Source organism: Chaetura pelagica, unplaced genomic scaffold, assembly GCF_000747805.2.
Source record: "Chaetura pelagica isolate M959 unplaced genomic scaffold, ChaPel_1.0 scaffold117, whole genome shotgun sequence".
NCBI lineage: Eukaryota > Metazoa > Chordata > Aves > Apodiformes > Apodidae > Chaetura > Chaetura pelagica.
Window position 1 is genome coordinate 5,678,587 of NW_009954185.1, and position 11,988 is coordinate 5,690,574.

An 11,988-nucleotide genomic window follows, 5' to 3' on the forward strand; every position below is an offset into this window, starting at 1 on the left:
CCCAGCTGAGGCTACATTTTCATAAGGTCCAGGCTTTTATTTATGCATCTAAATAGCAACTTGAGTGCAGAGAAATAAATCTAGCATTCGACATGTGAGACCTACATGACATACAGCTCTTTAACAATATAGTGAGTTTTACTTGGATATAATGGGCCCAGGTTTCTCTCTAAACATTTTGTCACAGTTCTTTTTTCAACCCTCTGCAGGACAAGGATGATTTGGTTCTGAACACATTAACCAAATCATGTGCTTGTTTTTTGGCTCAGGCCCATGGATGAGAGGGCTAGAAGTTCTCCCATGTCTGCAACTCCAGGCGCCTGTGAAGCAGGAGAACAGCTCAAGCATTTTTGGAAAGGGTTAGATGGAGCTTCCTCCTTTAGTCAAATCTGAATTTCCTTTCATATGTGTTCATGAGCATGAGCCATCTAAAAGCGCAGCAGATATTTTTCAACACACAGAGGTGCTGTTTTGGAGTCTTGGTGTTGTTGACCCTGTAGCTGGGCATTATTGACAGGCTCTGTGCACACAGGAAAATGTTTCGCTGTTAGTGACTTCCTCTTTTCCATGCAGTGCACAGCTAATAGAATTTACTGATTACACAGATCCTTTTCTTATTCTTTAATTACAGGCAATTATTGAAAACAGAACTGGGATCCTTTTTCACTGAATATCTACAGGTAGGCATGTGTTTTCTTTCATGGAAATCAGGTTTTGTTATATGCAACTGAGCAAAATAATTTCAATCACTCTAAACGCTGATCTAGAGTGATCTGGAACCCCTTGAAATCTTTCAGAGATGTGTACTGACTTCTCTATGTTCTGTCATTTATAGACTAATGAGATTTGGATTTTATAGATGTATGTTTAGTTATTTAGACAGTAAAAGCTATTGAAGCAGTATCTTTCTGCTTTTGTAAGTTGAAGGGCTTGCTTTGTGGGTCAGCAGTGGGTCAGAAGTTTGAGAAGCACTTTTTACCACACAGTATATGTGCTGTATCCTGAAAGCTGTAGATTATATAGTCATTTGACAAGTGTCCCAAGTGATTTAAGCAAGATGGACACAGGAGGAGTCCTTTTATGATTGATCATTAAAATAAAAGATCCCCTTTACTGTCAAAAGTTAAGAAAGATCAAAATGTGAAATATGATGGCTGTAGGGAAGTATGTATTGAGTAAAGGTAGTCTGTATTTTATTTACAGAATCAGCTGCTCACAAAAGGCATGGTGATCCTAAGGGACAAGATCCGGTTTTATGAAGGTAACTTGGATTTTAGCATGGCTGTGTCTGTCAGAAGAGTTTTAGCAAATGCACTCTGGAGACATTGTGATGCTTCCCACTATCTTCCTGGGACTGTAGATTAGCTTTGATCAATTAATTGCTGCAGTCTGTGGTGTTGTGTCCTGCCGTGGTGTTCCCACTGGCTTTCATCAAGGAGTCAAGGACAGCTGGTTGCCTAGAGTAGCAGCAAGTGAGTATAAAGAGATTACCTCCAGCCTGGACACATCCTTCTTCAATGATAGGCTGCTGAGGGTTAAGGCAAAGTGGAAAGACAGAGTGAGATATCTTAATAAATAAAAAACTAAGCACTGAGATCTCAGTTCGTTCACGTGTCTGGCTAAGTCCAAAATAACACTGTATGTTGTTTTAAGAGTTGTTCTGGAGTTATGCTTACATAAATGAGGTCAGACACTGTCTCTTTTTTTACAGTCTAGGCTCCATTTGTCTGTCTGCACCTTCTGGAGGTGACACCTTACGGAGTAAACATCAAGGATAACCTTCACCCAATGTGTCATTTTACAGTAGCCCTTATTTTGTATCCTAGGCTATCGTGCAGAATTTAGATGTGCTTTATTAAATATGCTATTTTGTCCTAGACACAGGCATATGTTGTCAGAAGGTGAAATAGTTTTAGAAAATATTCAAGTGTTATTGCCCATGTAAACTGTCTGAAGATCTTTGGGGAATTTGGAGGCAATTTTAAATAAAAGCATCTTTCCTTTTCCAGACCTGTAGTCATAATACTACTTAGTCTAAATATACTGTGTAAGAGGTAGCCTGGAGGCAACTGTTTCCATTAGTTTTAGCTATCTGTAAATCATAAATAGGACCTTTCATTACTGACAGTACCATTGGTCATGTTAAGATAGTGCTATGGGACCCAGCTTTTCTGATAAAAAGACAAGATCCCTGAACACCACAAAAAAAGAAAAAAAACTTCACATTAATAAAAATACCCCAAGAAAGTGCCCAGACTGTTCTAAAGTTAAATACAGAATTCCTCAGTTATCTGAAATAACAGCTTGGTGGAGAGCACAAGGGGAGTTGTAAGGATCTCAAGGCCTTCATAACACTTTGTAAATCACAAAGGAAGTTGGTTTTCAAGTATCAAATTGGCAGATTAGATGCAGAGACCTACCAAAATCCAACCCTTCTTCTGGTTTTACTAGCTTAAAAATAAAAAAACAGTATCTCTGATGTTTCAGATCACAGCTGTTATGAATCACAGAATTGTCATGGTTGGAAAGGAACTCTGAGATCACCAAGTCCAACCATCAACACAAAAAAACCCCAAACAACCACACACTCTCCACCAAAAAACACCCACAAAAATATTCACAACCTTGGCTACTAGAGCGTGCCCTGAAGTTCCACATCTACAAGTTTCTTGAATACCTCCAAGGATGGTGATTCTACCATTTCCCTGGGCAGGCTGTTCCAGTGCCTGACCACTCTTTAAGTAGAGAAATTTTTCCTAATATCCAAGCTAAACCTCCCCTGACACAACTTCAAGCCATTTCTTCTGGTCCTGTCATTATTCACTGGGGAGAAGAGGCCAACTCCCACCTCCCTACAACCTCCTTTCAGGTAGTTGTAGAGGGCAATGAGGTCTCCCCTCAGGCTCCTCTTCTCCAAACTAAACATGCCCAGTTCCCTCAGCTGCACCTCATATGACTTGTTCTCTAGACCCTGGACACAATCCAGCACTTCAGTGCCCTTCTTAAAGTGAGGGGCCCAGAACCGAACACAGTACTCAAGGTCCAGCCTCAACCATGTCTTGTGCAGAGGCAGGATCACTTCCCTACTCCTGCTGGACACATTATTCCTGATACAGGCCAGGATGCTGTGGACCTTCTTGGCCACCTGGGCACACTGCTGGCTCATGTTCATCCGGCTGTCCACCAGCATCCCTAGCTACTTTTCCTCTGGACAGCTCTCCAGCCACTCCTCCCCAAGCCTGTGGTGCTGCCTGGGGTTGTTGTGACTGAAATGCAGGACCCAACACTTGGCCTTGTTGAACCTCATACAACTGGCCTTGGGCCATCGATTCAGCCTTTCCAGGTCCCTCTGCAGAGCCTTCCTACCCTCAGGCAGATCAACACTCCCACCCAATTTGGTGTTGTCTGCAAACTTACTGAAGGTGCACTCGATCCCCTCATCCAGAACATTGAATAAAGATGTTGAACAAGAGTGGCCCCAAAACTGAGCCCTGAGGGACAGCACTGGTGACCATCCACCAACTAGATTTGACCTTGTTGACCACAACTCTCTGGGCCTGTGCATCCAGCCAGTTTTTTTACCCAGTGAAGAGTTCACTTGTCTATGCCACGGTTCTCCAGCTTCTCCAGGAGAATACTGTGGGAGATGGTGTCAAAGGCCAGGTAGACAATGTCCACAGCATTGTCCTCATCAAAAGGCTGGTCACATGGTCACAGAAAGAGATCAGGTTGGTCAATCAAGACCTCCCTTTCATACACCCATGCTGGCTGGCCCTAATCCCCCGGCTGCCCCGCACTTGCTGTGTGAGCTCACTCAGGATGATCCTGTCTGTGATCTTTCCTGGTACTGAGGTCAGGCTGACAGGCCTGTAGTTCCCCAGATCCTCCTTCCAGCCCTTCTTGTAGATGGGTGTCACATTATTCACCCTCCAGTCATCTGGGATCTCCCCTTTTGACCAGGATTGTTGATAAATGATGGAGAGAGGCTTGGCAAGCTCCCCTTCCAGCTCCCTCAACACTCTAGGGTGGATCCCATCAGGCCCCATAGACTTGCATCTAGGTGAAGAAGCAGATCATTAACCACTTCATCCTGTATTATGTGGGGGCTGTTCAGCTCTCTGTCCTTATCTTCCAACTCAGGAGGCTGAACACCCTGGGGGAAGCTGGTCTCACTGTTAAGGACAGAAGCAAAGAAGGCAATAAGTATCTCAGCCTTTTCCTCATCCCTGGTTGCAATGTTCCCCTCTGCATCCAGTAAGGGATGGAGATTTTCACTGGCTCTCAAATGTGAGACTGTCTTGAAATGTGAGACTGCTAAGTGGCTTTCAAATATAGGAACATGCTTAACAAATAAACTATTTTAGCAGGCTTTTCATTTTATTTTGTCATTGTATTTCATGTATCATCTTGTGGTTGTCCATTGAAATACAGAGCACAGACTGGTAAGGTGAGGATTAAATAGGTCATGTTTTTTTCCAAGTCTGTCCTCAGAAATGTCAGCTTACCTCGATTGGCAGGTTATGGGAGTGTAGCTGTAATTTAGGAACCTCAGTCAGAGACCGAGGTCTTTCTGACAGACAGCTTTCTCTTAGCTTGCTTGGGCAGCTGCTGATGGATGTGAGTTTCCAAGACTGGAATTTTGGTTTCCTGGCAGCAGAGGCAGCACTCCAGTGTCCATCCCATTGTCAGTGACCCCGTGGCTCCCAAAAGACCCAAGACAAAGTTGGGAGCACAGAAATCCTGGGAGCTTCCATTCTGATCAGGGCTCCATTCCTGGGTCTGCAGCATCAGCAGTCTTGCCGTCAAATCTCAGGTTGTCCCACATCCCATCATTTAAGATTCCCTATCCAGTTGGTGTTGAAGTTTTCAAAAGAAAGGAAGAAATCACTCCAGAACATGCTTTGCAGGGTTTTTGTCCTGCAGAAGTGTTTGAAAATCTTTAGCTTTTGTTCTGAAATTTATTTTTTTTTATTCCTATATTTCTTTCAGGAGTTCCTATTAATTTTTTTAAGAACTGTGAAAGTACTAGATGCGTTTTTATGTCATATAAAATTGACTGTATTTTGCTTCATAAAGATGAGCAATTTAGAGTAACCCACTTTCCTGAAATTAGGCAAATGCTTCTGTTAAATGTAAGGATCTTTACCAGACAGTAAAACAAACATATTCTTGCAAGTACACTGGAGCCACGTTTGTCTGTGTGAAAGATGCTTATCATCAACAAACTGTACAGATCCACAGCTCCCAGTAAAAGGCCTGCCTGGCAAACAGCCATTAACTTTCTGAACAGCCTTTCTGAGCTGCTGTACAGAAATCCATCACTTTAAAAAACAAGCTGCCCACAGGATGACAATATGACAGTGTGACAATAAAAGCATGTTTATCTCAACAGGGTAATTTAACTTCTTGCAATTCTAGCAGCCAAATTTGAAAAGCACCAATGTCCCGCTCACATCTGGAGCCAAATTTGTAAGGGCAAATTTGTAACCCCAACTTGTGGGCAACTAACCCATTTAACTGTTTTTAAAACTCTGCCCTCAAGGAATATGGTGGTTGTGTTTATCCTCCATGGATGGATTTTTATCTTTGAAACACCTTAGTGTTTCAGACAGTAGTATATGGAGTTTATAATTCAATGGGTTAATAATAATAATTATTATTATTACTACTACTGCTACAGCCGCTAGGAAATTTCTGGACCTGTTTCCCTGCTTTTTTTCACTAGAAATAATGCAAGACAATTTTTTTTAAAAATTGAAACAGAAAATACCCTTTTTTGTCTTTTGCATGAGTGTGTAGGACAAGAAAGACTCCTGCCTGGTGGTGCAGAAACAAAGTCTGTGGCATGGTTCACAAGCCAGCAGCTTGGATATAGCATGGTGATCTACATTTGTCACTGAAAGCACTTAAAGTCATCAACCCAGGAATAATTCAGGAGTTGCAGATGGGCTTGAGCTGGAGCTATTTGTCATGTGCTTAAAAATGCAGGGAGATCAAGTATCCCATAATAAAGACTGGCACTTGGCTAGCTTGGAGTATATATGCTTTCATGCAGTTTCGTTGTGATGTGCATGCAATTCTGGGCAAAATGTTCCCTGCTGAGGCCCTGAGTAATGCTATAATGCCCAAGTAGAGAATAGTATCTGATTCTGATACTCATAGTAATATTAATTGATTGCTATTGAATTTCCTTCCTGATAGTTGTATTGTCTTGTCTGAATGCCTTATGATGATGGATGCATTTATCTCCATAATTCTTGCTGCTGGTGAAGGTACAGTGGCATTGCTTTCCTTTCACAGTTGGGTTAGGGGCACAAGGATGCTAAAGAGCTTGCCCACGGTCACACCAGGCCATTTGGGGGAACAGGAATTTTAAGCCAGCATTCAGCTATTGAGCCAGAATCCCTTTCCTGTAGAACTTGGCTCCTACATTTGCCTCTGTGTTTAATGGTATGTTCTGTGAGGAACTCTGTGTCCAACCTGCTTGTAGTGCCTGGTCGGAGCTTCTCCAATGGGGAGGCTTCCAGGTGGCTGCAACTGGGGAGGGAGTAGAGAGAGAGGTAGCAATGTGTCAAGGACCATGGGTAACTCATGTCATAGCAGATTTTGACTGCATCCTTTGAAAGATATGGTAAAAAGTAGAGCCACAATACCACTTGCTTTTTCCATAGATCTTGAGTGAGATTTTCTATGTAGGTGGAGATACAGGGAAGCTAAGGGATCAGTCTGAAGGAATGCTTTGTGGAAGTTCTCCACGGATCACAGTTTGTTCTGCTGGCTTTGAGGGCAGAAGGGTTCATGATGGGGGAGATTTCTCTGCAGGAATGTTTCCATATTTAACTTGCTGTGTCCCCCTTCTACTGCTCTCTTCTGCAGTCTTGTTCAGTAGATACTACTGCAAGAAGAGGAGGAGGTAATCTCTACTATTCATTATTCTTCACAGAGTCTCTTTTAGTAAGCTTTAACCTCAAAGTCTCTGAGTTTACTAAGAACATTAGATGTGTCATCTAAAAAGACACAAATACTGAATTATCTGATACAGTGAAGGGAATATTAATTCCACACTGCTAATAGTAGCTGTTACATGACTCATCTTAGTGTATAATAGCAGGCCCACACTGTTTCCATTGTGTTTTAGTCTTTGCAGTTAGCTGATTACAACCTAAACAGTTCACTAGTTTATTTTGTGGTTTTTTTTTTCAGGGCAGAAACTATTGGATACCTTAGCTGAAACCTGGGATTTTTTCTTCAGTGATGTCCTGCCCATGCTTCAGGCTATTTTCTATCCTGTGCAGGTGAAAAATTACTCTGTTACTATAGAATCTTGAAAAACTGGAAAAAGCAACTCTACTGGTTCATCAACCGATTGATGCAACCCTTAATTCTCTCTCCTTGGGCCAGCCTCCCAGTGCAGCTGTTCTGTATAGTCATGTCATGCAAATAGGTTCCTTATGAAACAAGTTTGAAGTGCTTGGGTAAAAAGATGAAGGAGAACGGTGAAAACAGGCGTGGAGTACAGGAAGGATGGTTAGTCCTGATGTCAGCTCACACTAAAACTCAAAAAAGGTTATGAATAATAAACTGAAGTATGCACACAGTGAAATAAATGGAGCTGTGTTCACTTCAATGTATGCATTTCCTTTTCTGCAATATGAATTTGTCTCTGAAGTATCTCCACTTTTGAAAAGGAATTGTATTTCTGAGGTCAAACTCTGTGCTTTTGTGAATGAACAGCAATAGTCAGTGGAATTGAACCAGTTAACGTGAGCATAGAGTTTGACTCCAGTAATTTTAAATCCACCACAGGTGCTTGATCTGATTTGGATGAAGGCTCAATCCTCTATCTTAGTAATGGCCACAGAGTGCTGTTTATCACTTAAATCCCAAGGAAGTCTGTACCAGATACGTATAAGTGAACTTTTAGAGTTGCTCCTAGATGTCTGCAGATTTTGGTGGGAATTTTGTGCCTGAACATATTTGGGAAACTTCAGAGACTTTCTCCCATTTTTCCTAGTGGACTTAATGCCTAAAATGATTGCCAGATGTTAACAATATTACGTTTTTAATCTGTAGATAATTACAAATATGAGATCTGAATTCAGTGGGAGAGCTGCAACTTTACACAGAATTTTATTCTGACAGAGAAGAGCTCTAAAAACATGTAGGGCTAATTCACCCTTTGGTTTGTGTCTTACCAGTAGAAACTTCAAAATTATAGAAATAACTTGGTATTGAAAACCTGTTAGTTCCACATAGTTTAAATTGAGGGCATTTGGGCACCTAGAAATTTAGGTAGGCTCTTGAGCTGGTTTTACAAGGCACTTGGCTAAATTAGAACTTGCTCAGATGTTTTTGAAAATTGCACCAAATACTCCTCTTTGCTGTTACGTTCCTCAGACTTTTGAAAATAATTTAGCAACACAAGTTTCTCCACCTTTCAGGTGGAAATAACTGCTTTAATTTTGGAAGGAGCCAAGAGGAGACAAGAGTCCCAAGTCCCATAGAATTTCAAATAGATCTAGGTGCCTTATGTTCTGAAGTTGCTTCCAAAAGCCCAGCTGCTGCTTCTGTGCTCTTGTAAATTCTATTAATTAGCAACTGAAGCAGATTTGAGGCCTTCTTTACTTCAGCATAAATAATTAATAAAGTGAAAGGGAGTGGGTAGGACTGGGTCATGCTTATTTATTCCAAACTAAGTTAAATAAAAACCAGCTGAATACCAGACCTTCCGGAAGTGTTAATATTTGGCTGACAGTGCTCACAGCTACAGGCAAGAATATATAGATGTATAGCCAAATACATCCATGGAAGAAAACTGATGCCAGAAATAGGGACAGTTTTACAACGCCTCACAAGACAAGCAGTGTTAATCTCTGCAGGTGAAGCTAGTATTTTATTCTTGAGGTGTGATTTTCTTCAATGAGAAGGCATACTTGAACTGCAAAGAGATGTCTTTGAAAATGCAATGTGAAACCTCATCTCTGCTTCTGCCTTATAGTGAAGTCTCCCAAACTGCAGAGAAAAGGAGGATCCACAGGTGGGATGAGTCAGGATTCCCACCATAATTTGACAACAGTACCCAGCTGGGACTATTGAGAAATAATAGAAATTCAATCCTTTTTCAACATTGTTGCTTTATTGCTTCTCTTTCTTTTTGTCCTTTTTTTTTAAAAACGTGTGTTACATTTCATTACTGTTAAAGTACAAAATATTCATACATATATCCTTTGCTCAGGTATGATCCCTCATGCCCCACCCCTTTCCCTCATCATCTTCATACACAGTCAGGCTGTCATTGTCTGTCGTGTTCATTACTGCCAAATCTAATCCCCTCTACAGACTTGTAGGCTGCTCCATGTCCTTTGTTATGTTTGTTTTGCTTTTCACTCGGGTTTACCATTCTTGTAATCCCTCAGAAATGGAGGAGTGGAATTGTGACAGAGGATTTTGAAACTAATTTTCACACTGCTCTTAATCCGTATTATTTTCTTTCTGTTTTTAAGGGGAAAGAGCCCTCAGTTCGGCAGCTGGCTCTTCTGCACTTTAGGAATATAATTACACTCAACATTAAATTGGAAGATGCATTATCACGTTCCAGAGCAAGAGTTCCACCTTCTATTATTCAGATGCTCTTAGTACTTCAGGTAAATTGGTTATTTTTCTCTTCCTGCACTGTATTGATTAAGTCTTCTTAAGCAGTCTTTGATTTTGTTCTTTAATTGAAAACTTCTTACCCAGAAATGCTAGAACTTCTGTGCAATTAAATGTGGTCCTAATATCCAAAAGGAGAAACTGTAAAGATGCAGATTGCATGCCTTAAGATCTGGGGGTCTGAGAGTAAAGACTCATTTTGAAGAGTGGGCCTTGAAATACAAAATTTTATGAGCAGACTGGGTATGTGGTAATAACATGTCTTCCATTACATGCTGTGTTTTGCTGCATTAGTTCTGGTTGTGAAGCTTCACATCTAGAGGAGGTAACAAAGTGAATGCAATTTTTGGTTTAATCGTGGTCATCTTTGGTCACAAAAACTTAATGACCATATACTGGTATTTGCCTTCAGTGTTTTTTTCAATCAAAACAGAGAAATTCCAACCAAAAGGCAAGGGGTTTTTTATATATTTTTTTTGCTTCATTAAGGAAAACCATGAACTTGTGTTGAGGAGAAGGTAGATGAGGCAAGAGAGAGACAGCCAGGAGTAGATTCTTACTAGGTGAGGAAGTTGAGGTTTTCCAGGCTAGTAATTTTTTTTTTTTTTTAAATAAACAAATAGATTTACATCAAACAAAAGGATATAGTTTTTCACACTTAAAATGTTCCTTGCTCTTCATTTTCCTATGTATTAGTTCTGTGCCTGCAAAAGGTTTAAAGAGGAGCATAATCTAAAGGCCAGTGATAAAAATGGAGCAAGGAGTAAGATTATCTGTGCTGGGTCAAGAAATGATATTTCACTCCTGCTATGGCAGTGTGTATTGTTGGAGTGTATAACAGTGTGTTTAACCTAGTTTTCTCTGAAAAAGATACTCCTGCAGTAGGACTGCTTGCCCCTTGTCTCTCTCTTCTCCTTTGCCTCCATCTTGCCAAATGCTTCTTCTAAATGCTGGCCGATTGTGACTCAATGACAACAATATCAGAGATATTAAGATTCCTAGGAGTTTCATGGAAATTAGCATCTGGAGAGAGGAGAGGAGCCTCAGGGAAAAACTGGGAGCATGGACTTAACTGCATAATGAGACATCAAAGAATTAATGTAAGCGAACTGTGAACCTAGCTGTGTTAATAGACACCAGAGATTCCACATGAGAGAGTACCTTTGTGAAAACCTTAGTCACAGGAAGGTTTCTAGCCTCGTGCCTGCTTAGACCTGAAGTAAACTGTCCATTGTAAACCAGACTCCAGAGGTCTCTTTGCTGACAGATCTCACTTTTTTTGTGGCTTCTTCGTTAGAGAACCTGCATTGGCTGTGGGCAGGATTGGGCTTCGAATAAATTCAGTAGTGAGCTGGGAACTGAATAACATCCTGATTTAGGAAGTTCATAGGAGGTGATTTGGAGTAATTTGCCAGGATCAGTGCTACAAGAAACAGTTTCTTTGCAAATCTGCTTTCTTCAACAACCAGAAGTATTAACAAGGTGGATGCCTGTTTAGGGTTAAAGGCCAAATCCATTCGCATTGCAAAGCTGTTGATGGAAATCAGTAACAAAGAGAGACAGAGTTTGCCCCTGAGTGTTTATTTCTGCATGGATTACCTACAGTTGTGTGGTGAGGATGGTGAAACTCCTTTCTTAGCAATATCTCTGCCAAACTTGTGCTTTAAAATCTAATGGAAATAAAAAGGTCAGAAGAGGATCTTGGAATGAACTATTTACATGCTGAGCAGTGTTAGTCAATAATTGGATTTCAGAGAAAAGACTCTTTGTACTTAAAGACTCTTTTGTCTTAAATGTCATATTAAACAAAAGTAAGTTTTCTACATTTATGACATCATAGTGGGATTTTCTTGACTTAGATTAACTCAATATGTGAAAAGGACTGAAAGAGAGATAACAGTTCAGCTGTCCAAAGAGCACGTGGGGCTCTTGTGTGCATGGCTTATCCAGACTGAGAGATGATGTCTTGGTGTGGACACTGTCTAATCCCTCTTTCTGTCTACTGTGTATATCTTTTCCACAACAAACTTGGTGACACTGCAGCAGATTCCCTTGGCCAGGTGAGTCTAGTGATGTCGATCCTAGACAAAGTTTTGAACCTGACACCTGCTTCTGTTCTTGACAGCTTTGTGCAGCTCTGTTACACAATTAAGGAGTAGGTCATGTTCTTCAAGACAGCAGCTGTAGAGTCAGCTGAAGGTCACAGGTTGACCAAGGCCCATGCTGTCTCACATGCACCCAGTCTGTCCTGTTGGACTAGATTAAAGCAGCAGAGATTTGGTAGCTAATGCAGAGTGCATCTGGTATTGCTCCTGTTTTGGCTTTTTGTGGTGTAGG

The 11,988-nt window shown here is 41.0% G+C and overlaps 1 protein-coding gene across 2 annotated transcripts in view; it reads left to right on the plus strand.

The window, feature by feature from the left end:
- The window catches only part of PRR5 (proline rich 5 (renal)), a 71,171-nt gene that overhangs the window by 32,135 nt on the left and 27,048 nt on the right, over window positions 1-11,988 (plus strand). For both annotated transcript variants that reach the window (XM_010002961.1, XM_010002960.1), the window contains exons 4-7: window positions 632-680; window positions 1,204-1,261; window positions 7,204-7,295; window positions 9,504-9,644. In XM_010002961.1, coding sequence (XP_010001263.1) covers window positions 632-680; window positions 1,204-1,261; window positions 7,204-7,295; window positions 9,504-9,644 — 340 coding nt within the window. The remainder of the gene's footprint in view (window positions 1-631; window positions 681-1,203; window positions 1,262-7,203; window positions 7,296-9,503; window positions 9,645-11,988) is intronic.